The following is a 25,364-nucleotide window of genomic DNA, read 5'->3' as shown; positions in this document are numbered from 1 at the left end:
TGAAGAATATCATGCAATGGCCCAAGAAATCTCTTACTTCTATATACACCAACCAAAGTGATGGAATAGAACGGGCTGCGTGGTGCACAGGAGTCTCATGGGCAAAATACTAGGTTATTTTATGGGAAATCCTGGAGAGGTGAGAACCAGATGGGGAGATTGAAAACACTGAGCTGCTGGCTCCCATCATTCATCAAGGCTGGGAGAAATTGAAAACAGGCCCCTGAGAGAACGCTATTCCAGACCACTCGATGGATGAAAGGAGGCAAACGTCCAATTAAATGGCTGGAAAACAGTTCTCTTTATACAATACCAGCGTAAAAAACAAGGGTGAGAGGTGGGATGGAAAAGATGACAGGAGATATGAAAGAGCTATCGGATGGGGGATGTATCAACCATTATCTGACTGGTGTAATAAGTTAGAATCATTGACTAAAGGACGTTTAACAACCCCTTTATCAGAGGTCGGCCTTGTCTCTAGTGAGGCTTTGTGGTTCACAAATACACTAAACAAAACCCAAATAATAGGTAATGGAAGAACTAGCAAAGTGTAAGCTAAGAATAGTTGTAGTGAGGTGAACACCTGTTCCACTGTGTCCCAACTCAAAACGGACTCCGATTTGGGTAAAGTTAAGTCTGCCAATGCTACAGTGACTAGGCCTAAAGCAAAGAAACGGAAAAAAAGTGCTTAAGCATTAGCTACGGTCGGTTGTTCCATTCATGACACACTAATCAAAACATCCCACTGCATCAATCGTAGCAGCCTTCTTTTCAAAATAGCTGCCCATCCAGAAATGATCCACTCACCTTTTCCATGCGGGAGAAATTCCAAACGCATATTTTCAAGGGTCATCCACAAAATGGACAAAATGTACCAGACGGACATTGTACTTACGTAACCGGCGCGCTCTCGCTCGGTTTACACTTTGTCATCAAGGCAAGTGACAGCTACTTTTAACTACTGGACATCTGGCAACTGTCCTCTCCAGCCATGTACAATCACACGCATTCCACCAAAACTGACATGGGGGAGCCAAAGAAAATGGCTAAAAGCACTGGGTCTTCCATTCAAGCTATTTTTTGGTTAGGCTTCACCAAGTCGAAATGACCCAACACAAGCAAGAGTTATATAACCCAAGGGGAACCATACAGTAGCCGTACTGCCTCAGTAGCTACCTGTAGAATGTCTGAACGATTGATGCTGGCCATAGCCAAGTCTGGAAAGCACAGGAAATGTAGTGTGCAACCACCAAATACTCCCCCGTTCTAAATGGGTTGTGTAGATGAATGTGTTCTCTTAATGAGGTTCCTACCTGATGAGGGACTCTAGGATGAGAGGAGAGGCGCCCTTCTGAAACTCCAGCTCTTTGTAGTGGAGGGCCTTGGCGTAGGCACGACATTTGGCAGCCCTCTCACCCAGCAGAACAATGCCATTGTCGTCTCTCAGAGGCAGAGGACCCTGAAAAGACAGAGGACATTCATTAGACGGGTGGATTGATGGATGCCGTGGCACTGCTCTGAACCAGCGTTATCCAACGATGGGGTGGGTACGCCTTTATTCCAGCCCACACATGATTCAGCTAATAAATACCCAGACAGAGGATAGTGATGAGTGGATTATTTGAATCCGATCTGTCACTGCAGAGCTGGAACGAAAGCCTGCACACCAGGTAGTTCACTCCGGGACTGGAGCTGAAGACCTCTGCTCCGAGTATGAACCCACCTTATCGCTGTGCTCCATGAACTCAGCCAGGTTTAGCAGGGTCTGGGTGACCTCGGCGATGTCCTGGGAGGTGAGGGCCAGTTCGATGCTGCGGATCAGCTCATCCTGCTGATCCTCACTCAGCTCAGACCAGCATGACAGGAAGGCTGCGTTGAACAGGTCCCTGACAACGGATGGGAAAGTTAGCAACAGCTTAACAACAGTAACTTAACATGCTGATATGCTCAACCTCTACATATATTTTTTGTATATAATTCATTTAAGTCTTCAGGGCAAGATATAGGCCTCCTGTTTGTCTTGTTGTGTGTTTGAAGGACCATAAGTTCATTAGTCCATCATAATAATTATATTGGTTATGCATCAGAAGAAAAAAATTGCCCATGGATGCCACACCAAGGTGTGCCCAAGTTATCGCAGCAAAACAAAACATGATCTGGTTTAAGAGTGGAAAAGAGGGGTCTTTTGGTTCAAACTAAACTGCAACTTGACACTTAAGAGGACCTCTGTGGTTTACTAAGGACCTCTGTGGGGGGAAAAACAGGGTGACTGCCTGGTGCTCTGAAGTGTGGTGGCTCTGAAGTGGGATGGAGGGATGGAGAGAAGGAAAGGGGACAGCTATACCTGGCGAGGGGAATGTAGGTTTGGGCCAGAGACCAGCACGAGCGCAGGGCAGGGGACGACGACTCCTTCAGCAGGACCACGCTCAGCCGTCTCAGCCACTCCAGCCAGTCGTCCTTGGACACCTTCCGAGCGGCGCCCCAGGCCTGTGGCCACCAGAAAAATGTCATGAAATCACATCACGTTAATGCACTTCATATGGCAACAGTTGGGGAGGGAAGAAGTTTCCATTAGCAGATCAGGCTTGTCAGTGTATGGCACTATGTTTAAGAATGATTAGACGCGCCGAGGCAAAGGTGCTTCAAATCGTTGGGCATTGGCATCTTGTAGAAAGGGAAAATTGCCGATTATATCAGTAAGACACGACTTATTGCCTGGTGAAGTGTGTTGGATGAAAACAGAGAACTCTGTCAAAGGAAAAAACATTTTAAATATCCACCATGAGACCCTTTGTATGAAAATCACAATCAATGGACCATGAAGTGATTTAATAATGAGTCTCTAAAATCAAAACAACTTCCCGTTTGAGGACAAAAACAAAACGTATTACTTGAAATAAGACAAGGCACAGTGCAGGAAGTAAAACCCCATTTTATTTATCCTGACCTTCTGCAGGGCTGTGGTGCTGACGTGGAGCTTCTTCATTGGCCCCGCCTCCGCCGGGCCGCTACCGACATCGCCCTGGTTACTGCGCAGCTGGCGATGCTGGAAGATTAAAGGATCCTCTTCCTCCTCCGCCAAAGTGTACCCCTGAGATAAACACAGTTACCATGACACACAAACACACACACACAAACAGTGAGCTCACACACAAGTTGCATTTCCTTCCTGAAGAGAAGCACACTGTTGAAAAGCAACGTCCCTCGATGATTCTTCTTCTATTACACCGTCTGCTCGGAATTCAAATTGAAACGTGCCTTCGTGTGTTCCTCACAAAGACTGCCTCCTCGCTATTCTCAACACATTTCATGGCACATGCTGACAATGTGAGCGGGTTGGAGTCAGGACTACTACCACACGATAGCATCATTGTTTTCTGGTATTCTCAGATTTAAAATTGATTAAATTGTTTATCAATCTACACACAATACCCCCATAATGACAAAGGAAAAACAGTTTATTTTGTATTTTTTTTAAAATATTTGCTAATTTAGATTTTTTTAGCTCTAGGAAGAGACTTGGTGGTTCCAAACTTCTTCCATTTAAGAATGATTGAGGCCACTGTGTTCTTGGGGACCTTCAATGCTGCAGAAATGTGTTGGTACCCTTCCCCAGATCTGTGCCTCGACACAATCCTGTCACGGAGCACTACAGACAATTCCTTCCACCTCATGGCTTGGTTTTTGCTCTGACATGCACTGTCAACTGTGGGACCTTATTTAGACAGGTGTGTGCCTTTCCAAATCATGTCCCATCAACTCAATTTGCCACAGGTGGACTCCAATCAAGTTCTAGAAACATCTCAAGGATGATCAATGGAAACAGGATGCACCTGAGCTCAATTTCGAGTCTCATAGCAAAGGTTCTGAATACGTATGTAAATAAGGTATTTCTAATTATATATATATAAATAAATAAAAGATACCAAAAACTGACCTTGACAATCCGACAGATGAGTACGTCATAGCGCTGGTGATTGATCCTGTGCTTCAACATCACTTTGTTCACCATGGGGATAAAGATCTGGTACTGAAGCCGGGAAAAGTAGAAAGAGATAGAGGGAGAGAGAGAGAGAGAGAGTAAATAAAAGAGTGTCGGCTATGTGGTTGTTTATGCATTTAATCTGTTCACATCCGTCCCCTCTGGCCATAACACTAATGACAGACTGGCGATGCCATCTGTATATGACCTCCGTTGCTCATGGTTTGATGGTTTGATCAAAAGCTGTTGCTTTTCAAGTCGGAGCCAGACTTCCCTGCATGTGGTCTGGTTGGGTTTCTAAGGTTTGGTTGGGGCTAAGGGGGTGACCTCACCAACTCTCGTAAACAGTAACAGTAACGGTCCCAACTGCGGCACCATGTGATGACATCACCGACCCGCAGGAAGTAGTAAAAACCACAGCAGGTACAGGAGAGAAACTTGAAGAGAAACGTATGGTCCTGGGGTGTGTGTGTGTGTGTGTGTGTGCGTGTCAGCTCCTGTTAGCGGTTCTACGAGGGCCCTGTGGATACGGTAACTAATAATGAGGTACCTTCTTGCCCAGCTGGAAAACGAGCGACGACAACGTGTCCATGGCTGTGCTGCGTAGCTCGGGGGTGTTGTCCAGCGCGCGTACTATGGGGTGAATGATGCGCGACGCATAGTCCGTGAAGTCCAGGGACTCCGTCAGCCGGTCTAGCGTCTCCAAGGCAACCCTGAGGGGTGAAGGAAACACTGATAAACAACACCTAGAAAATAAGCTCAGCTACCAAAGCTCACTGGGAGAGCGTTTGGCGAGAAAGGGACGTCTCGCGCCAAATGCTAGGAAATAGAAATGGAGGCACTTGTCAAGCCCTCTCCGCCCCAAGCCCCTAAGTATTTATGAACACTTTCCCTTCATGACGCCCAGACAATAAACGTAAGACCCTGGCACTTAGTATTTCGGAAAGTGGGCCCAGTTTCTACAGTACAGTCGCATTAATATAATATTACCAATTGGGAGGAGATGGGGAAGGACATTTAACATGGGAGTGAACATACTCATGGGACTCAGTGACCTGTGAGTCAATTCATAAACTGTCAAAATGTACTTCACAGTGCATGTGCTCTATAACCAACTGGATGTGTGTTGAACTCACTTGCGGGCCTGTAGCGGTACGTCCGGGGCATCAAACAGCTTGACGATGGGAGGCAGCAACAGGTGGAGGTAGTCGTCCAGGTTAGCACCAAACAGCTGAATGGCATTGAGGAGCTGAAGATACAATATAGACAATACGGAGTTAAAACGGGCAATGTAAGAAATAAATCAAGGACAAGGTACAGCCCTGATGGTACACCTAATGGGAGAGACTGGTATACCACCAACTGGAGGAGCAGATAGTATGCATCCTTATACTGGTTGGATGGTCAAAAAGTATAACAAGACGTTCAGAGGAACTTTCGCCACCAGCAAAGTAAATTGTCATGTTTGCATTTTACATATGCAATGTGTATGGTATTGTTCATGAAAGGTGAGTTGCAATGCCAACATCTATGTCTTTCAAAAGGGCTTCTTAGTCATTGTGAGCCAAGGCTACAGAACAGTGTCCTTTGATACTCCTGGCCCTCCTACTTGCTTCATAAGAGCACACTGGTTCCAACACGACCCTCAAGCCATGGATTTCAGCACAGTAAAGTGGCTGGATGTTTTCTGTGCAACTAACCAATTTTCCTGTACATGATTACTGAATACAAGGGGGCAGCGGGAATGTCTGTGTGTGTGTGTGTGTGTGTGTGTGTGTGTACGTGTCAGGTGTGGATGACGTATAGGCTATGCCATTGACTGTAAGACCCCCCCCTTCTTCATTGCCTTGGCGAGACTACAGGAAGTAGGGAGCTTGACTGAACAGCTCCTGTTAATGATGGAGTTGTTTTCTTTTCTCTACTTGGACTGGAAGGTAACCTGATTCATCCTGGCTCTACTGTGAACCTCTGGTAATACATATGGAGGCTAGACCAGGGCTGCCTTACAAATGGCACCCTATTCCCTACATAGTGCACTACTTTTGACCTGAGCCCCCCCTATTGGCTCTGGTCAAAAGTAGTGCACTATATAGGGAATTTGAGACATAACCTAGAACTTGGGTTCTATAGACCATATCCAGACGTACTGTAAAAGGTTGCAGCTAGCTGTGTGCTTCTGGTTATCTAATATCCCATCGTTGGCTTAGAGAAACAAGACACCCGCTACACCGGAGAGAGAGGTTGAATAACTGTAGTGGGTTAGTTAGAGTGCGATGGTCACCCTGTGGTTTATTTTCACCCCCAAGATTTAATGTTTGAGGAAAACCCATATCAGTGTCATAGCTAAAATCGGTGAAATAAGAGAGAGTACCAATTATGCTTGGTTGGCTGGGTAGTTGTAGTGAGTATGCTTTGGCTAGAGGCTAGACTAAAAAGGGTCATGGGGTGAGTTTTGATTGCAACCACAAACAAATGGTACATGAAACAGGAAGTAAACTGGACTTTGAGGGGGGCCATGTCGTGGCAGTAGTGCAGTAGATTATGATTTTAAAGAACCGATAAATGATTTAATTTATGTAATGGTTCCTCAAGTCCTTATATATTTGACTAACCATGACTTACGGTGCACAATTACAATGTGTGTTGATGTGGTATTCAGTGCATCAGCACATTTCCTCTATGTGGTGTTGAGAATATAAAAACACACTACATAGTCCAAAATAATAAAAGTGACTCCCGCACTCAAATTTACCTCTGCATGTCTATGTCAGTCCAATAAGTAATTTCGACCAGTTCTGCCTGCCTCTCTTGGACAAGGTCAAACTCTGACCAAAATGTGTACAAACAAACCCCCAGAAGTGTGTCGAAGTCAGTCCTTATAAAAAAAGATGACATTATCCTCACGACTTTACCTTGATGGTGACGCCGCGGCCCATGCTCATATCGTGCATGAAGACGCGCAGCATGTGTGGGATGAGCTGCGGCAGGTAGAGCTTGAACTCGCCGCCCAGGGCCACCACGATCTGCTCGATCAGCAGGATGATGGTGTTCTGCATGGGGTTGTTAGGTGTCCAGTACTCCTATGGAATGAGAATAATACACATGTAGTTACTTGCAACGACTGTGATATGTGGTGGTTATACCTCCCTTAGTTGAATGCACTGATTGTAACTTGCTCTGGACAAGAGTATCTGCTAAATGACTAACATCTCAAACGTAAACCATTAATCTGACTTGAGATCTGCGTGCACAACTTCCTCGTAAATCCTTCATTGACGCCAATGGGAGACGGTTCTCAAGTTAGGATCCCGCCCTTAAGCCATGGAGGGACATTATCTCCGTATTGAGAAATGTGTTTTTCCTAAATAATGACGACCTGAATTCACACAAGTCCAGGTCCTTATGTTTTGGGCTTTTTATGGTTTGTACAGGTTTAAGAGCTTCGGAGGGTACAGCCAAGGTGCTAGCGACCAAGCACTACCTGATGCGGTCCCATTGCCATTCATTAGGAGAGATGAGGGTCTGGGACTGGGGTAACTGGGTCAAATGGTGTTTCCATCAAGAAACGCCAGATTTAGAAGGAGATTCCTCCTCTATGCAATGCGACGTCCTCACGTGCCAGTGGTGGGATGCCAATTTCCTGTCAATCAGCTCGGCACACTTTCTCAGAATGACTCCGCCACCACTATGAAAAACAGGGCTTAAGATCTGTCACAGCCACTGGTGATTGGGAGATAATGGGGGTGTAAAGGAATGTAGTCACGCAATACATTGAATTGCCAATAGCCTTCAGCTATGAAAGCTCTTAGAGGTATTTTGTGAGTGGCCAGTGTTCCAACCCCCGCTTTCCTGCTCTGACTGGAACTAGCCTACATTAGTGCTGCTATTCCTACAACAGATGATGTGATTTCACCTCCTGAAGTCCCGAATGGCTATTCCAGCCCCTCATCTGGACGCATGAGGTAGACAGTTACTACAATGAATAGAGCCCTTTGTTTTACTCACCATTTATTAACTACAGCTAAAATGTGCAATGGCTCAGCTTCCCGGAAAAGTTACTGACTGCTGATTCACAATGTTATTTTGATTACAGTAAATAATGGACATTTGATATGTTGTTCCTTGCTAAATGAGTATGTACTGCTAGACCAGCGGTGGCCAAACTTTTTGGCGCGAGGGCCACATCTGGATTCTCTAAATTCAACAGAGAAAAAGGACCAGTTATTTGAAAATATAAAAAAGGTGCATTATAATTTCTACCTATTTTGTCTCTAGTTTTAGGCGTTCAAGAGTGGCCTGGAGTGTTTCAAAAAAATAATTATAATAATAAATCACCCCCCTACAAAAATAACCTACTCAAACCTCCTGCGGGCAAGATTGAATGGGCTCGTAGAAGGTTTTAACAGTTGCTTTCACAGTAGGACTTCTCACAGGTCTTTTTTTCTTTGCGCTAGTGACATTTTTTAGTTAATTGGGAAGGAATGACACTGTAGAGTGGAGCAGTTTAATAAAATATTTCAATACTGAACGTATAATAGATACTGTGAGAAAACGACCAAATAGTCATTTCTGAAAACAACTTTTATACAAACAAAATAACTTCTCCATATCAAACGGCTTTTAATGGAGCAACTCTTTTATTCTAGATGGACAAACAGGCTTCGTGCCACCAAGAGAGTCACGCTCAAGTCACATTTCCCCTTGCGCATTAGAGCCAAAGAGGAAAGTCAAGAGAGAAATGTACACAATTAAGAGTTCGCAGCTGTTTTCTGAGCGAGTGGAAAAAGAGAGAATGAAAGGGGGCCTTGTTTTTGAAGAGGCAACTCACTCTGATGAGTGTGAAGATGTCATCCATGTAGGGGCGGATGTGGATTTTTACAAAGCACACGACCATCCCCATCTGCTGGAAGAGAAACTGAAAGAGAGGGAGAGAAAATAGCAGGTGTAAGCAAAACACATTGATTGCTCACCAGCCAGGCTTAGCTTGGGAAACTATCTGGTTGTGGGTCAATGCTTTAGTTACGTACATCTCGACTCCCGATTTCAAACCCCCATTTATGGAGCGGAAAGCGTACGGTTGTAATAATAATGGGTTGGCGCAAAACGACTTCGTAAAAAAGCAGGTAAAAACATTGAAGTGGAAAGGTTCTACCTTCACATGTATGGCACAGTCTTTTTAACTTTACAGCTACCCTGACTTTTACCCAGCTACCTCTAAAAATCCATTATTTCACAAAACAACTAGCGGTAGTACTGAATTTCAGCTAAAACAAAGAAATACACAACAATTAAAACAGCCACAAGTGCCAATCAACAAGGAGAAATCATGAAACACGACATAGTTCCCAGCTAGCAGTAGCTAGCTAGTTACCTCTCGGATGCTAGCGTCGCACACGCGGATGACGTTGAGGAAGGTGGGCATGACCTGCGGCAGGAACTGGACACACTTCAGGCCCAGGGACTTGAAGATGAAGGTGACCGCCTGCACCACCATGGTGTGGTGGTTAGAGAGTGAGGGGTCACGCAGGATGCGCATCAGTGTCACGATGGCCACCGCCGGGTAGAACTCATCCAGGGGGAGGTTGCCCATGTTCACCAGCATCTCACTGGTACTGTAGTCAGCTGAGAGGGAGAGAGAAAAAAATATCTAGCACACATGACAATTTTTAAAACTTTTTTATTATTTTCAGGCCACTGAGAGAAACAAACCATCCTTTTGTGAAGGCACAGTGCCTGTATTTATTTGTTTGTAGCCACTTAAATAAACATTATATTAGAAAAATACAAGCCACCTTTTCTAGTTTTTTTGTTTCTTGACATGTTATGTTTATTGCAATATTGATGTTACACAGGGAAGTTTTGTGATTTGACAATGTACTGCAGTTCACTGAACAATGCACATTAAATGTAACAAACTCAAAACTGTGGCATGCCTTTCATGCCTACAAGACAAAGCATATTGAAACATAACGAAACACCAACTGCTGTCAATTTCTCCTTTAGAGTAGTCTTTATTTCAGTCATTCATATTCACACAGTTATAATACTCATCACTCTTTCTACTTTATAACAAGGAAACTATGATACAAGTATTCCATCTTACTACAGGGATAAGGCATTTATAGATTAAACAAATGAAAACCCTCGTTCTGATATGTATATTATATACAAACAGTATAAACAAAATGTATCTTTACATACATTTGATAACAATGGATACATTTGATTTAAAAAATTGCGGTAATATAATGCATTGATAATCAATAGGAAGAATTTTAACGGTAGAAGAGTAACACAGCTGCTTCAGTAATCTGCTTTGATGCACTCCATTCTGTGTTGGTCCCATAGCCATTCCAGTCAAAGGATGGGAAGTCGCCACACTGACGAGGGGCTGCCTCAGGGAAATGTCCACCACCACCAATACAGAAATGTTCAGTGTTGCTGCCAGCTGTTGGTTTGACCCCAGAGCAGATAGCCATGGCCGCCTGTTCATTATTTATTGGCCTGAAAGTAATGAAGCCAGGTTCAAACTGGTTTCTTGAGTTGGGTCCGTAAAATTTTCTTGTGGTTTCTTTGTCCCCAAAGTCGTACACAATTGGAATGACAGGTCCTGTGTTCCGACTTGCCTCAACATTATATCTCACTGGGTAGAGCTTAAAGAGTTGATGCAGATTTCCCCCTTGAATGGAGAGGAAGCGTCTCTCTGTGTGGTAACGGAGGATGGCGGCTTGGTTCCAGTGTTCCATAGGGGAGTTGTTGGGAACGTGCCACACCGAAATGTCTTCTGCCAAAATGTCATAATACCCAGGATTCTTGAAGTCGTCTGAGGTGGCACCCTCTGCGGTTCCAAAAGTGGCCCTGTTGGCCCAGTTCCCATCTCCGTCTGGCCAGTTGGGGTTGCTGCCTTGCTGGCTGGACCAACGGTCGCCCATTGTGCACTTCCCATACATGTTGTTCTCGTGCACGCTCGCCACAAGTGTCCAGCCGCCGCCAGCGGTGGTCATGTCGCAGAAGGTCTGGTAGACTGTCCCGCTGGTTGTGGTCAGGTAGTACAGCCCATCTTCATGTTGAATATATCGGTCCCTTATTTCCTTACAGCTTCTGGCAATGTAACTAGACCTGTTCCTCAGCCTTAAATCGGTTGCGGCAACAACTGGAGCTGCTGCATAACCGTTTCCTTGTTGTGCTTCTACAAATTGAGGCAGTTGCACCAACAGTAGATGGATCATTATCAGGAGAACAAAATACTTCATGTCTTCTGTGGTGAGTTCTCAGTGAAGTATCTATTCAGTCTGTGTCCAAGACAAGATATGTTGTCAACCCATGGCAATGCTTATATTTATACCCTTTAGGGCCCACGTCTCTTTTGTCAACTGTGACCAACTCAACATCCAAATAAAGTTAATATTTCATTAAGTTGTCAATAGGGTTGCTAAACTCCGGCAACTTTCCCAAAATCTGCAGGTTTAAAAGAAAACCCGGTTGGAAGTTCCCGAAATGTTGCAACACAAGTTATCAACAAACATAACGTGGCGATAAGCACGTAATAAAGGACAGTCACTACCATCATGGGGCTCTTATTATAACTGCTGTATTCTGTGTTGTTGGACAATTGAATGTTCTCAATATTTGGCAATGAAATTTAAATGAAAAAGTTCTAAAATCATTTCAAGGTCCTATTTCATAATGCATATAATGTTAAAAAGGTTTACTTCGGAATTCTGGCAATGAACCCTTTATCTACCTCCCCAGAGTCAGATGAACTCATTTTTATGTCTCTGCATCCAGTATAAAAGGAAGTTAGAGGTAGTTTTGCGAGCCAATTCCAACTAGCGTTAGGCAATGACTGGAAGTCTATGGTATATACTACCATGCTAGCTGTTACCATAGACTTCCAGGCATTGTGCTAACGATAGTTAGCAACTTCCTTCAAACTGCACGAAGAGACATAAAAATGGTATCCACGAGTTCTTCTGACTCCGGGGAAGTAGATAAAGGGTTCATTGCCAAAATACTGAAGTATCCTCCCAAGCCAAGGATTCTTGCATCACGGTCTCAAGACTCTAGGTGACCAAGGCCAACCCTGTCTGCTGCCGTGAGCAGAATTTGGTTGTATGGTCGAGTCAGGGAGACCGATATATCTGATATTCAACGTTTCATTGGCCTAGCATAGGAGTCGAGTTTTAGCCCTTAACGCAAGTACCACACTTCTTAATACCTTTTCCCTCCCTTTACGCTCTAGTCTAGAGCCAGACACAATAGGCGAGCACCTGGGCAGAACGCCTGTGTTCCTTTGGACAGGACAGCTTCTCTATCACCTCACGCGCAGTACATCGGGCCTTTACTAGGCCCAAGACAACATGAAGAGAACAATGGAGACTTGGCGCCAATTACATCAGCAACTTTCACCCCCGAACAAAACAGATCTAGGTTTGTTTGTTACAGTGCGTCAGAGGGTGCAGAGTACTGTTGGGACTGGAGCATTGTATCAGATCTCACCCTGAGCATGCTACTACATTATACCTTTATCATTCTTGAGCCCCCGGTGCCCAACTCCCTTAGCCTGACTTGTATTCACTGGGTTGTGGTTGTGCTCAAGAGAGGTCTGGAGCACCTAGCCAACCACTGGAGCCACAAAGGGACAGCTAAGGTGCCACATGCGGCTCCGGAACCACAAGTTACAGACCCCAGACATAGCCAATTACTTTCTAGCACTTAAGCAGGAAATGCAGGACCCCAGTACACAGCAGCAGCCAGCTGCCAAAGACTATAGCCGCATGCCAGAACTTAGAAGTTGCTGACGCTTGACAGATCTTACAACGCCTGGATAGGTATTTTAAGTATCAGCTAACCACATTAAATGTTACAGCAATTTGTCAGTCGATGGCGTGGCACGCAACCGTTGGTTATTGCGTTGCCTCGCCTTAGCTGTGGAACACGCCCTATAGCTGCTCCAGACACTGACCTTGGCTTTAACCATATCCTACATTGGAGAGAGATAGCTTCAATTCCAGACTGAGCCACTTAAGCAGGCCAAACTGCTAAAGCTATTACCTTTCACAGAGCACAGTCACAGCACATCTGTGTGTTAGTGACACATAGCTCCTTATTGACATTATTTTTTTTCTTCTTACAATGCTTCTGGTAAATTGATTCACATATGACAAAGTTGTTTAAAAGTTGCTGAATGTTGGATTTGAATGTGATTACTTCTGTCATTTTTGCAAGCTGTTTTTCTCTGAACTGACTAAAAAGATAGCGCCACAGGAGACTGCACATTGTATTATCAGATGTGAAGCCTTGTGTGAGCTCAATGAAGTAATGTGACATTGACATGGAACTATCTTTGAGAACTCTGTCAAAGCATGAATATGCCTCGGGGGCCCAGTCTAAGACACGGAATCGAATCCCTACCTGCATTCATGCGAAATATTTGTGATTTATGGCATGGATATAACGTACAAACGTACAGAATTTCACTCGTAATCTCCAGTGGACAGTGTAGCCTACTCCTGTGACCCAAATGACGTCAAGGCATTGTTCTCGCCAGCGCGTGGACCGTTGGGTCATATAAAAATCTGCCAAATTCCTCTAAAATCATTACAAAGTCGTATACATCAGGATTTATGGTAAAGTCTGTTGTTGTAGGCTGATGCCTGGTGGACTCCAAGCCTTAGGGCCTAATATGTGGGTCAATGTTGATGAGCAGGGCTCCAGACTGGGAGCATTTAGTCTCAATTTGCGACCCATTTAACTTGGCCGTGCGAGTAAATGTATTTCATGTTCGCACTGGTGCGAGCTGCACATTCTACCTGGTCAACTCAATCAAAACGTCCTATTTTGGGGCTGGATAAAACCATGAATGAATGTATGTATGTATGTATGTATGTATGTATGTATGTATGTATGTGTGTATGTGTGTATGTGTGTATGTGTGTATGTGTGTATGTGTGTGTGTGTGTGTGTGTGTGTGTGTGTGTGTGTGTGTGTGAAAGCAAGAGAGATGTTGAAGATGGCAGTGGGTGCTCACCAGAGTCCTGGCTGGACTTGGATTCGGAGAGGCTGACGGCTGAAGCGTCTCGTGACTGGTCGATCATGCCAATGTTCACCTTGTGCTTGTAGGGGTCCAGGGCTCCCAGCAAGCCCAGCACACGGATAGCCTGGCAGACAAAGCAACATAATTAAATGGAACATATCGTGTATGTCAACAGACAGAACATGCGACAGAACAGTGAAACGTGAGGCGGGGGAGAAAAGTTGACACAGCACTTACAACAGGGCTTGAGGTTTTTGAAAAGCCAACCTCATAAAGCGTAACCCCATATAATTCTTAACAAGAAGTGCAATTCTGAGATGTGATTCATTGCAACGATAAAACTGTGAGGGGAAAAGCCCAAATGGATAATGACTGGTACCTCTCTTCTGATCCCCTGGTTCTGCTCTGTCTTGAGAAAGTTGAGCAGCACCTCCAGAAGAGAGGGGTACTTGCGGTAGGGCTCCACCACGTATCCAGTGCTAGCAACCTGCTGGCCCAAAGTCCACAGCGCCACCTGGTGGAAAATAAGGTGTTACTACAACAACATCATCAAATCACAAAAAATCTGATCCCAAATAGTCCCGTAACATGTATAAAGACATGGATCGTATGGAAAATACAAAATCATCCTTTTAAAAATCAGGAAAATGTAATATTAACACATGACCAGATATGCTTGGGGGAAAGGCTTGCAATTGAAGATATCATGAGAATAAAAAAGATAAACTATGTGTCACAATTGTTGAACAAGCCTGTCACCTCCCAAAGTTGTACCTATAAAATCGTGCATATGTACCTGTCTCTTGGCCAATGAGGAGGAGTCCTGGAGCATGTCCATGATGATGGGGAAGAGCTCGTCCATCCACTTCCTCATCTCCAGCCCGCTCACCTAGAGGGCCGTGTGACAACAACCAATCAGAACTCGCCTCTCTGGTGCAGAGAGGCCTACTGTTACGTCTCCCAGCCATCCTTGTATGTCTAATCTTCAGTAACCCTGCATTTCACTTCACCTATCAGATTCACAAATTACTGTATTCAGTCTCGTATTTCAGTTTTGATCCACTCAGCCTGTAATATTCAAAATTCACAAATCCCTTGCATATTCCTTATGTAATATATTTTATACACAGTACTCTTGGATGTTTACAACTGTTGTAGCCTGGTCATGGGTTGTGTTATGTAGGGAGAAAACATTTTGAAACGGGGAGGCACCATCTGAACCAATGATGTATATAAACCCTGGATTGCTGATGCTATGTATTGGCCATTGAGAGGCTTTGAAGCTACCGGTAGGCCATATTGGCACTCCCCAGTAGGAGCAGTCCTCCATAGGAATGAATAGAACTTAAATGTTTCAAGGACAAAATTACATGTATTTAAGTATTTTATGTTGTAGTGGGGACAGTAAGATTAGTAGGTACTCTCTAAAGAAAATATGTGTATGTTTAGCTCACATAATATACACCGAACAAAAATATAAAGGCAACATGAAAAGTTTTGGTCCCATGTTTCATCAGCAGGAATAAAAGATCCCAGAACCTTATTTCGCTCAAATTTTGAGTACAAATGTGTTTACATCCCTATTAGTGAGCATTTCTCCTTTGCCAAGATAATCCATCCACCTGACAGGTGTGACATATCAAGAAGCTGACTAAACAGCATGATCACTACATAGGTGCACCTTCTAAAAAAGGTGCAGTTTTGTCACACAACACAATGCCACAGATGTCTCAAGTTGAGGGAGAATGCAATTGGCATGTTGACTGTAGGAATGTCCACCAGAGATGTTGCCAGAGAATGTAATGTTAATTTCTCTACCATAAGCCGGCGCCATTGTTGTTTTGGAGAATTTTGCAGGACGTTAAACTGGCCTCACAGCCGCAGACCACGGCTGTGTGTGGGCGAGCGGTTTGCTGATGTAACGTTGTGAACAGTGCCCCATGATGATGGTGGGGTTGTTATGGGCAAGCATAAACTATGGACAACGAACACAATTGCATTTTATCATCGATGGCAATTTGAATGCACAAAAATACAGTGATGAGATCTTGAGGCCCATTTTCTTTAAGATATCTGTGACCAACAGATGCATATCTGTATTCCCAGTCATGTGAAATCCATAGATTATAGCCTAATGAATTGATTTACATTGACTGATTTCCTCATATGAACTGTAACTAAGTAAAATCAATGAAATTGTTGCATGTTGCATTTATATTTTTGTTCAGCATAATTTAAAAGCATGCATTAAGGTGACTGTAATATAATAAACATGTGAAAAAACAATGTCGACATTAATAAACACATTTATATAGCTTCCAAAATATTGTTTTACAATGGAGGAGTGCCAAGAAGGCTGTGCGGTGGCTTCAATAAAGCGCCCCCTGTCAGTCACCCAGGGTTTATATACATAATTGATCTGAATTTGTCCAATTAGACACACTTGGTTTTCTTTTCTGTTTCAATACATTTTGCAATGGTGTGCACTACTGAACACGACCCTGACATATTGAGAATTCACACAATCCTGTTCAGTCTTTTTCCTCAGACTGTCTCTTTGGGGGAACCTGATGGTCTCTACCTGTCCTGGCACTGCCTCAGCACAAACTGTCATCAACCCTACTCTGGCATCTCCTGCACTCCCTCTGCGCTGCAGGGCCAGCCGGCCCCTAACAACTCTCACTTCCTCAACCTTCTGGGGAGTCCAGCAGTTCACCTGAGCAGAGAGAGTGAGCAGGCACAGTGAACACTACTGATATGAATGGGAAATACATGGTTGATTCCCACAGGAGAAAGTTAAGTTGGCCACCAACGGCAGACACAGGTACATAGTGCAGACACAAAGGCATACAGGGCAAATAGAATAGAACAGAGTAGAATACACTAAATATTGAAAATCTATACACTGAACGTCACTAGCATTCACTGTCAGGGTTAAAAAAGGACTCCTTACCTGAGCCAACTCTCCAATAGTGGCCAGGACACTGATGACCACTCCAGGGTTGGGGTCTGGGTCTTTAAGCTTCAGGATCAGGGCCTGAAACAGAGAAAATGAGCTTAGAGCCAACAGTCAATTGAATAATTTGAATTATTTCAACATTTCTAATACTAATAAATGGTTCATTTAAAAGTACGTTGATTTGAATGAGGAAAACGTTCTTTAGATGTTACAGGTTGGCTAAAGGCAGTACCTGTTGGATGGAATCTATATATACAGCATCTTACTTTCAGTGAGCAAAACACTCAAAATATGTTACATAGTTGTCACAAATATGTTGTAACACGTTACAAAGATGTTACTGGGTAGTTAACATATGGGGCAGTACCAATTATGGTAGGTACCTTTAGGATGGGCTCCATGTATGGGCGTATGAGGCGGGGGGCGTTGGAAACCAGGTGACCCAGCATGCGGGCACTCTGCTCCTTGTTCCTGCCCACGCCACTGTGCTCCAGCTCAGTCAGAATCTGGAACCAGCAGAAACACACACCATAGTTTAGCAGCCATTCTGATGAAGGCGATAGATGGGTTTAACTTGAATGAACTAATAAAACATCCCATTTAAAAACAAAAAGCCCTTTAAAAAGGTAGAAAAACCCCACCATAGTTCAGCATAGCTCACCATAGTCTGACATTTGTAATCCAAGCTACATCGTGAAACATTAACTTGGCTACCATTTTTTGCTGTGTTATTGAAAGGGAAGGTCCACCACTTACACTAACTCAGGAATCATTAGCATCTTGGGTAAAACACACAGAGCTACAGTATATCAACAACAGATGAAAACAGATTATTTGAAGGAATAGTTCAGAATTTTGGCAATGCGGCCCTTTTCTACTTCCCCAGAGGCAGGTGAACTTGTGGATACCATGTTTGTCTCTGTGTCCAGTATGAAGGAAGTTAGAGGTAGTTTCGCGAGCCAATGCTAACTAGCGTTAGCACAATGACTAGAAGTCTAACATTGTAGCAGATACCCATAGACTTCCAGTCATTGCCAAGTATCCCCTTTAATAACAACCTATGTGGGTTTTTCTGAAGTGCCTTTTGTTGTCTTTCAATACATTTTGCACAGAAATACACAAAATAACCTACAGGTAAAATAAGTCATTTCTGTTTACCGTTTCTGTAAATTAGATTCTGTTCTCATTCAACTTATCTGGTAAATGGGTAAAATTACTCAAATAAGACAAGTCTACTGCTCGTGTTACCTGGATGAGCATCTTGCGCAGGAAGGGCATGACGAAGGCGGGGTTCATGCTGCTGAGGCGTCCGATGGTGCAGATGGCTAGTTCCCTGATCTCAAACACCTCATCGTTCAGCGCCACGAACAGAGCTTGCAGGTTCTCCGCCTGCGCCAGGTGGGCGTCGAAGCGCTCGTCCAGAGAGGCCAGCACACAGTAACGGATATCTGGGTCTGAGACGGGGGAGGTAGGTAGGGATGGAGAGAGAGAGAGAGAGGGTGAGACTCATGCTGTTTTCCTTTCTCTGTATCATAACTCCTTTCAAGCGGTCTAAATAAAGTGATAAAATACTAACCTGGATCTGTGATGCCGACTACCAGCAGCTTGCTGAGCACGTCGGCCACCACCTGCACGGCCGTCTGGCTGACCACATGGCCATGGCCGCTGATCAGATGGATGGAGGGCGTCAGCAGGCGGGAGCAGGTGCGCGCCGCCTCCATGCGGATCTCCTTGTGCTCGCTGTTGAGGAAGTGGTCGGCGCAGTGGCGCACAAACTGGGTCAGCGAGTGGCCTGTGGACAGCAAGGAGAGGTGAGAAAGTCAGGGTCTAATTCATGAGGCACCAAATGGAAGAAAGCAGAGTGGTAAACGGAGGGAGGTCGCTAATGCACAGCAGCTGTCACTGATGACGTTGTTTGCGAACGTGGCATTGTAGCTAGCTGCAGCCTCCACACCTACACATTTTATTTGCAGAAGGGGAAACGATGGCTTGATAGCTAATTCAGCGGCATATGCTGAACCAACTAGCCAGGTAAGCTAACTTTGCTAGCTAGCCTAGCGAGCTAACTTACAGCGACAAGTTGACCACAGGCAGTACTTGTACTCAGGAGGGAGACGTTCAGTGTTGCTGCTCACTTGGCCCAATGACATCAAAAGGGAAAATGTTATGTTTCAAACCTCCGGTTAAACTCACTGATTATTGGACAATTCGATCCTGAACATACGTTCACTTGTGGAGCCACTTCAAGCCAATGCTAGATTAACATTGCACAGAGAGAATAGCTTTTAACATTCAACATGCATTTTTCTAAGTAGTGGCCGTAAAGCGTCTCACCTTCAAATTCAAAGCTGCCCAGTGTCCTGAGTGCCAGGGTGATGCTGCCCACGTCGCTGGCCTCGGGGATGTTGGTGAGGCTGGGCGATGCCAGCTGTTGCGCCAGGCCCTTGGGCATGCCCGGGTGGCGTAAGGGCTTGTGCATGAGCACCAGGGAGAGCATCTTCAGCAGGCCGTCCTGGATGTCTTTCTTTAGCTGGGGGATCTGACGACTCAGGTCGTACAGCACCGCCGTCAGGGCCGGGCTACAGGAGGAGACAATGGTGGATTGTTATGGAGCCATTTCATCATACCATGAAGTGCTCACGCATAGGCAGACACACATCCAAAGCATACACAAAAAGGGGCCTCAATACCACACATCCACATCTGCCTGGCATCTGTCGGGCAGCGACACTTTCATCTTTTGGATGGATATTTGGGATACGGAGGCCAGTCCTGCCTACACAAAGCATGGGGAACAATGGATAGGAATGAGAGGTGTTGTCATAAACCCTACCTGAGTCCCACGGCCAGCATGGGCTCCAGCAGCTCCTTGATGTCTTGCTGGATGCTGGGGCCCATGGCTCTGGACAACATACTGATACAGGTGAACACTGTGGCATCCACCTGCATGGTCTTCTGTCTCCTACACACACACACATCGACACACGTGTTAGAAAAATTAAGTTCAGGACATATAATATATTGATCAGTATTATATTTACATGGTGAATTTCAAACTTTAACTCTTTTTCAAGTATGAATCAACTAAACTATAACACTGATTTCAGGGGGACATTTCAGTGCATTGAGTATGAGCATCACTTCAGAAACAAAGTCACTTGTATAAAGTAAATGTAATTTACTTGTGAGCGAAGTCCTTGGGGGGCAGCGCAGCCTTGATGATCTCCAGGATCTTGGTGAGGTAGGGCTGGATCTCAGCGCGTACCGCCACCACCAGCAGCCCCAGGGCTTGGAAGGCCGCCGTGCGCTCCTTCTCCTTCTTCAGACAGCCAAGCAGGTAGCCCATGGTGTCGGCCAGGTACTGGTCTGGGAGGGGGCAAACTTCAACTGGTCAAAGTCGAGAAAAGTTAGAATCGAGAGAAATTACAAACATCCACACACAGCACTTGAGATCGTCAAAAAGAATTATCAAATGGTATAAAACCAGTGAATGGCATAATATTTATTTTTTAAAGAATGAACATAACTTTCTTTCAAACTATTAAAGTCTATTTTTAACTGGAGCGGACACCAATACTTTTTCTAAATTAGGAAACATGACTTAAGAACAGAATTCATCCTTGCAACTCTCAACATTTTTCATACAGGTAAATTGATTCATTTCAACATTGTTAGCCTTACTAATCTAGTTTGAAAATCAAGTGATTGAAAAACGATTGGATTAATATCTAGTAGGGATATTGCATGTGAGACTCCTTTCTGACCTGTAAAGGTGTGTGGCTGGAAAGCGGCGAGGCGCGGCAGAAGGTTGAGAATGGTCATCTGGATCAGAGGGTTCTTACTGGTCCTGTACTTCAGCACCCAGCGGCACACCTGAGGAAGACACACACACAGCAGCTGTCGTTACATCCGACACAACTCAAACCTCATGCTGCAGTCACACAGGCAGCCCAATTCTGATTTTTTTGCCACTAATTTGACTTTTGACCTATCAGATCAGATCTTTTGCCCATAATTGGGTTTCCTGTGTAAACGCAGCATCGGGCATATGAAAGTACGCGCTACACCAGTGTTTATTTTTTGTATCAACATCTGGCAAGCTATGGTTCTTCACCACTTACAGAATATTGAAGCAAACACTTGAACACTGACTAAATAAATGTCAGAGTCTGACAACTATCTGAGGGAACAGTCAGCAACATCCAAGTGACTAGTTCCCCTTCACAGACCTCAGGTTGAGAACCATTATGCCTCACACCCTTATTTCAAGTCAGGACTCAACCCTCAAAGTGGGTTTTCAACCCTCCACTAGCAAGTACAACAAAATAATGGCACCTGGTCAAAGCACTCCTCCATGAGCTCGCGACAGTAGCGGCTCTCCACCAGGGAGCTCTTGGCGGGCACCGGCGTTGCCCCGAAGCTGAGGAAGCCCTGGGGTGTGCTGTAGCCCAGGAGACCCAGCAGGGCATTGGACTGCTGCGGCTGCACTGACTGAAAGCTGGTGAAGGGGGTGATGTGACGTGGCTTGGTGCCGAAGCCCATCAGCTCCTTGCAGTACTTGTCGTGGACCAGCTGCTGCTGGGTGATCTCCTCCATCTCCTCCCGCATGCGCTGCCAAGGAAGAAGACGTTGAGATTCAGTCTGAAAGCAATACATAGGACCTATGCTTCCCCTAGGTAGTGTTTGTTCAGAGTTTGCAGATCTGAATAAACTGGATAGGTATTAGCAACATGGCAAAAGCTCTCTTGAGCCCAATGGAGTGAATCCATCACCATATTACTTACACCCATCCACTTCTGTGACCAAAGGGTTAGGGCCTATGAGTTGCACATTCTTTTGGCCATGGGAAGCACTGGACAAAGTTGTGGTCCTCTGTGACCTGTAGTGGTGGTGCTTTATGGTTCAGGGAGGGGCTGACCTCTCCTTCCATGCTGCTGATGCGGACCAGTTCGTTGAGGATGAGGAGGGCGCCATGGACCCTATCGTCACGGTTCATACCCTTCTCTTTGGACAAGGTCTCATCGAAGCCTTTCTCAGCCTCGTCAAAGGTTTGCTGTGGTGACGGACACACATAAAACAAATAGTGAGCGCTTTCATTGCAACTGGTTGAAATATGTTAAAATGATGGCTCATGATCAATCAAACTTTGATTGTGTGTGAGTGACGTAGGTTTTAGAAAATGCTAAACGAATTAGATATTGATTGCGAGGGACCTACTTTGTACCACTGTGGTTTCTGCATCTCCTTGGTCTCTCGTTGGGTAGTGAGGATGAGGCAGGCCCTGAGAGCGGCCACGGCCCCTTCGCGGATGGCCTGCTTCTGGTCCCAAACCGCATAGAAGATGTTGTCGAAAAAGGGCTGGACTTGCTGGAAGAAAAAGGTGGGTGCGCTGACGGCCAACTCCCTTAGGACAAGAACCTGTAAAGTAAGAATATAAAAGGGGAAATTTTCAAACTCAAAGCTTTTTACCGAAAGGAAAGCAACAAAAAAAACTGTACTAACAGTGTTATTACTACCCCTTTCACCATCATGAATAGTTATTAGGGATGGTGAAAAGTGTAGTTTAGCTAGAAACCACTAAGTCAGCCCCTAAAGCAGAGCAGGGCTGTGGGCTTGTCCTGATAAGTGCTTTAGCCCACATTGGCAAAAAAATGCAACCACCTGCAGTTTTATCCTATAGTGGTTGACAAAACAAACAGCAGGCTAGCTGTGTGTGTCACACTAACCGCAGCATGGCGTCTGCCCTCGTTCCTGTCGGCGCCCAGCCACTCCAGTGCCCTCTTCACCTCAAACTCCACATACTCTGCGGTGAAGGTGTCCCCTGCCATGGACAGGTGGCCCATGGCCTTGGAGGCCATCTCCATGACCACCGAGTCACTGGAGGGCAGCAGGTTGCGGAGGTAGTTGGCGAAGCGGCTGATTCGGGTGGCATTGCCTCCTTCTACTCCAATCAGACTCACTGAAGCAAATAAACGAGTCAGTGACATGGATTGTGTCAGCTTCACTTGTGTGTAGACAGGAGTAGTAATGTAAACTCCCAACAAATTGAACAAAACTTTATTGAGTGTCTTAGACCTTGCAATTCATTTGTGCCAAGTTGTGTCATCATTGAGGCAAATCATCTGACTTACCTATAGCAAGAATCCCTCCTTTTTTCTCATTCACATCAGAGCTGGAAACCAGCTCAAAAATGTGATGATTCAATTCATCGTAGAAAGTAGTGGCTTCATCTTGGCTCAACTTAGGACAGAATGCAAGTACACATCACAATCAGACAAAACCATACTGGATAAACCCCACTGACTGCATGTAATAGCTCATGACAATGTTGTAGGAAACATAAAACATTCCAGAGAGTGTGTAGTTAAATAAGGAGAGTTGGTAAAAGTGTTGTATTATAATGCAAGTGTTACAGCTACAGTACAGACTGTAGCTAGCTAGTAGTACCTCTCTGAGCTCTGTCGTCACATAGTGCTGGAGATCTTTCGCAGATTTTGCTCTTGTGTCTTCATTTCGACTCTTCAGGCCACTGACAAATTGTTGCAGCACAGTGGCTGTGCCAGACATGATAACCATTGGGGAACCAGACCTGTAGATAGCAGAATAATTTAGCAAGCTAGATACACAAACAGATGTCGTCTATATAACCCACCATGCAGCTTGCAATTGTCAGTTTACGGTCTAACTTGCCGATTAAAATCAATTCCACGATATACGATCGCCGCCCAACCTCATCGTAAATCGCAGAGTTTAGTTGGCTACTGTCTAGATAACTAGTCCAGAGCTAGACATCTACCACGCTAACTAAAGCGTGTCAAGTTGGTTCCATTTGCAAGGTTTCATTTGGGTAGCTAGCTATACAGCTACTACTAAAGTTAACTAGCTAACGTTACCTACCGTTAACGTTAGCTCAAAATGCAAACGTTAGCTACTATTTGGCTAGGTAATTTATTGAAAATATTTGCAACATACCAAACTGCTAAGTATTTGAATTCAATTGACAATTCAATAGCTTTGCAAGCTGGACAAATGTCGTTAGCTAGCAAGTTAGCTACTGTACAGTAGCTAGCTAGCTGCTAGAAAAGGCATGCTAAGCTAACGCGCCCGGTTGAAGTGGAAGGACAGCACGAATGAGAGCACAACAAACATTACACATAGCTATCTTACTTACGCTTTTATTTTGGTGTTTTGACTATGTTATGTATAGCACAAGCAAAACAAATAATTGCTTACCTAGCTAGCTTGCTGGCTAACTGCTGGCTAGTTTTCCGTCAACAGAGGGTCTGTTTTGGATAGATAAATTCTTCACCAACATCAACTTGCGAAGCCTTTGCGCAGAAATGTGTTTGGGTGCGTTCCAGCCCGAGGCAAATCGATTGACTACTGTAAGATCAGTTGTAGGTCTACCCACATAAATATATGTATGTTTTGGCGACCCGTCATTCAGGGCAGAGCCCCACCTGTTTAGCAAAGTATAAATATATATATGTGTGGCAGTCCAGGGGGTTTGATCTAGACGTTTACACAGCTCAGACAAGTGTGATACCTCTGTTTCAAGGGTGTTTATTTAAAACAAAAGAAAATAAACATGTTTCCTCCAGGAGACCTCTTCTGGGCTTCAAGGAACGCTGTCTCCTCTGGGGTAGAACACCAAGCCCCTCAGTTCTAGAAGACCGTGAGGACGTCTATCTGGTAGCAACCTCTCATTACCTCCAACCCTCCTGTGTGCTGCCCTCCTGGCAGCTTTATGGGCCCATACGGCCAGTGAGCAATCACCCCCTTGATTACTCAGCAGCCAAAATCAGCCCCAATTAGTCCTGGCCGGAGGACCCGTCGAGGCCTGTCACGTCCAGCAGAGGGAGCCACCGCCGCGTGATGTAGCCTCGAGGAGTCTCCCCCTGGCATTCCCTGTCAACCAGGCTTGCCTGAGCACGTCCAGCACTGCCTGGAGGCGCATCAGGTGCTCTTCCCAACCTTGGCTGTGGATGATGATGTCAACCAAATAGACTGCTGCTTACTGTTGGTGGGGTCAGAGGACTCGGTCCATCAGGCGCTGGGCCTTGGGCACGACTCCATGGAGACCGAACGGGAGGACCCGGTATTGGTATAAGCCGTCCGGTGTCAAGAATGCAGTCTTCTCCCGAGAGGAGGCTGCCAAGGGTACCTGCCAATATCCTTTGGTCAGGTCCAGGGTGCTGATGTACCGGGCCTTTCCCAACCGGTCGATGAGCTCGTCCATCCTCGGCATGAGGTAGGCGTCGAACAAACTGATGACATTCACCCCCCGGAATCATTGCAGAAACGCAGACTACCATCCGGTTTGGGAAACAACATGATGGGGCTGCACCATGCACTGTGGGACTCCTCGATGACTTCCATCCTCAGCA

At 45.1% G+C, this 25,364-nt stretch overlaps 2 protein-coding genes across 3 annotated transcripts in view; both read right to left on the bottom strand.

Moving 5' to 3' along the window:
- Positions 1-24,297, bottom strand: part of mtor (mechanistic target of rapamycin kinase) — a 128,159-nt gene extending 103,862 nt beyond the window's left edge. Inside the window, exons 1-28 of one of the 2 annotated variants that reach the window (XM_039008415.1) lie at positions 24,211-24,297; positions 23,425-23,566; positions 23,109-23,217; positions 22,704-22,936; positions 22,195-22,395; positions 21,896-22,030; positions 21,313-21,588; positions 20,742-20,850; positions 20,160-20,364; positions 19,811-19,939; positions 19,312-19,556; positions 18,554-18,769; positions 18,226-18,431; positions 17,361-17,483; positions 16,972-17,055; positions 14,815-14,907; positions 14,398-14,532; positions 14,013-14,142; positions 9,354-9,604; positions 8,811-8,897; positions 6,895-7,062; positions 5,119-5,231; positions 4,533-4,695; positions 3,938-4,030; positions 2,948-3,091; positions 2,345-2,487; positions 1,724-1,886; positions 1,314-1,459 (exon numbers count right to left, since the gene is read on the bottom strand). In XM_039008415.1, the coding sequence (XP_038864343.1) occupies positions 1,314-1,459; positions 1,724-1,886; positions 2,345-2,487; positions 2,948-3,091; positions 3,938-4,030; positions 4,533-4,695; positions 5,119-5,231; positions 6,895-7,062; positions 8,811-8,897; positions 9,354-9,604; positions 14,013-14,142; positions 14,398-14,532; positions 14,815-14,907; positions 16,972-17,055; positions 17,361-17,483; positions 18,226-18,431; positions 18,554-18,769; positions 19,312-19,556; positions 19,811-19,939; positions 20,160-20,364; positions 20,742-20,850; positions 21,313-21,588; positions 21,896-22,030; positions 22,195-22,395; positions 22,704-22,936; positions 23,109-23,217; positions 23,425-23,553 (4,229 nt within the window). In that variant the 5' untranslated portion in view covers positions 23,554-23,566; positions 24,211-24,297. Of the gene's footprint in view, positions 1-1,313; positions 1,460-1,723; positions 1,887-2,344; positions 2,488-2,947; positions 3,092-3,937; positions 4,031-4,532; positions 4,696-5,118; positions 5,232-6,894; positions 7,063-8,810; positions 8,898-9,353; positions 9,605-14,012; positions 14,143-14,397; positions 14,533-14,814; positions 14,908-16,971; positions 17,056-17,360; positions 17,484-18,225; positions 18,432-18,553; positions 18,770-19,311; positions 19,557-19,810; positions 19,940-20,159; positions 20,365-20,741; positions 20,851-21,312; positions 21,589-21,895; positions 22,031-22,194; positions 22,396-22,703; positions 22,937-23,108; positions 23,218-23,424; positions 23,567-24,210 lie in introns of those variants that run through there. The other variant, XM_039008416.1, reaches the window with a different exon arrangement.
- On the bottom strand, positions 9,644-11,315 carry LOC120059397 (intelectin). The gene has a single exon (XM_039008417.1). It carries the CDS (start codon positions 11,233-11,235, stop codon positions 10,258-10,260), a length of 978 nt encoding a protein of 325 aa, XP_038864345.1. The 5' UTR covers positions 11,236-11,315; the 3' UTR covers positions 9,644-10,257.
- Positions 24,298-25,364: the final 1,067 nt, after the last annotated feature.

This window comes from Salvelinus namaycush, chromosome 14 (genome assembly GCF_016432855.1).
Source record: "Salvelinus namaycush isolate Seneca chromosome 14, SaNama_1.0, whole genome shotgun sequence".
Lineage (NCBI taxonomy): Eukaryota > Metazoa > Chordata > Actinopteri > Salmoniformes > Salmonidae > Salvelinus > Salvelinus namaycush.
Note: the sequence above shows the minus strand (reverse complement) of the source record. Positions and strands in the feature narration are given on the sequence as shown.

Coding starts and splice junctions, on each gene's coding strand:
- LOC120059397 (XM_039008417.1), bottom strand. CDS start 11,235: ATGAAGTATTTTGTTCTCCTGATAATGATCCATCTACTGTTGGTGCAA.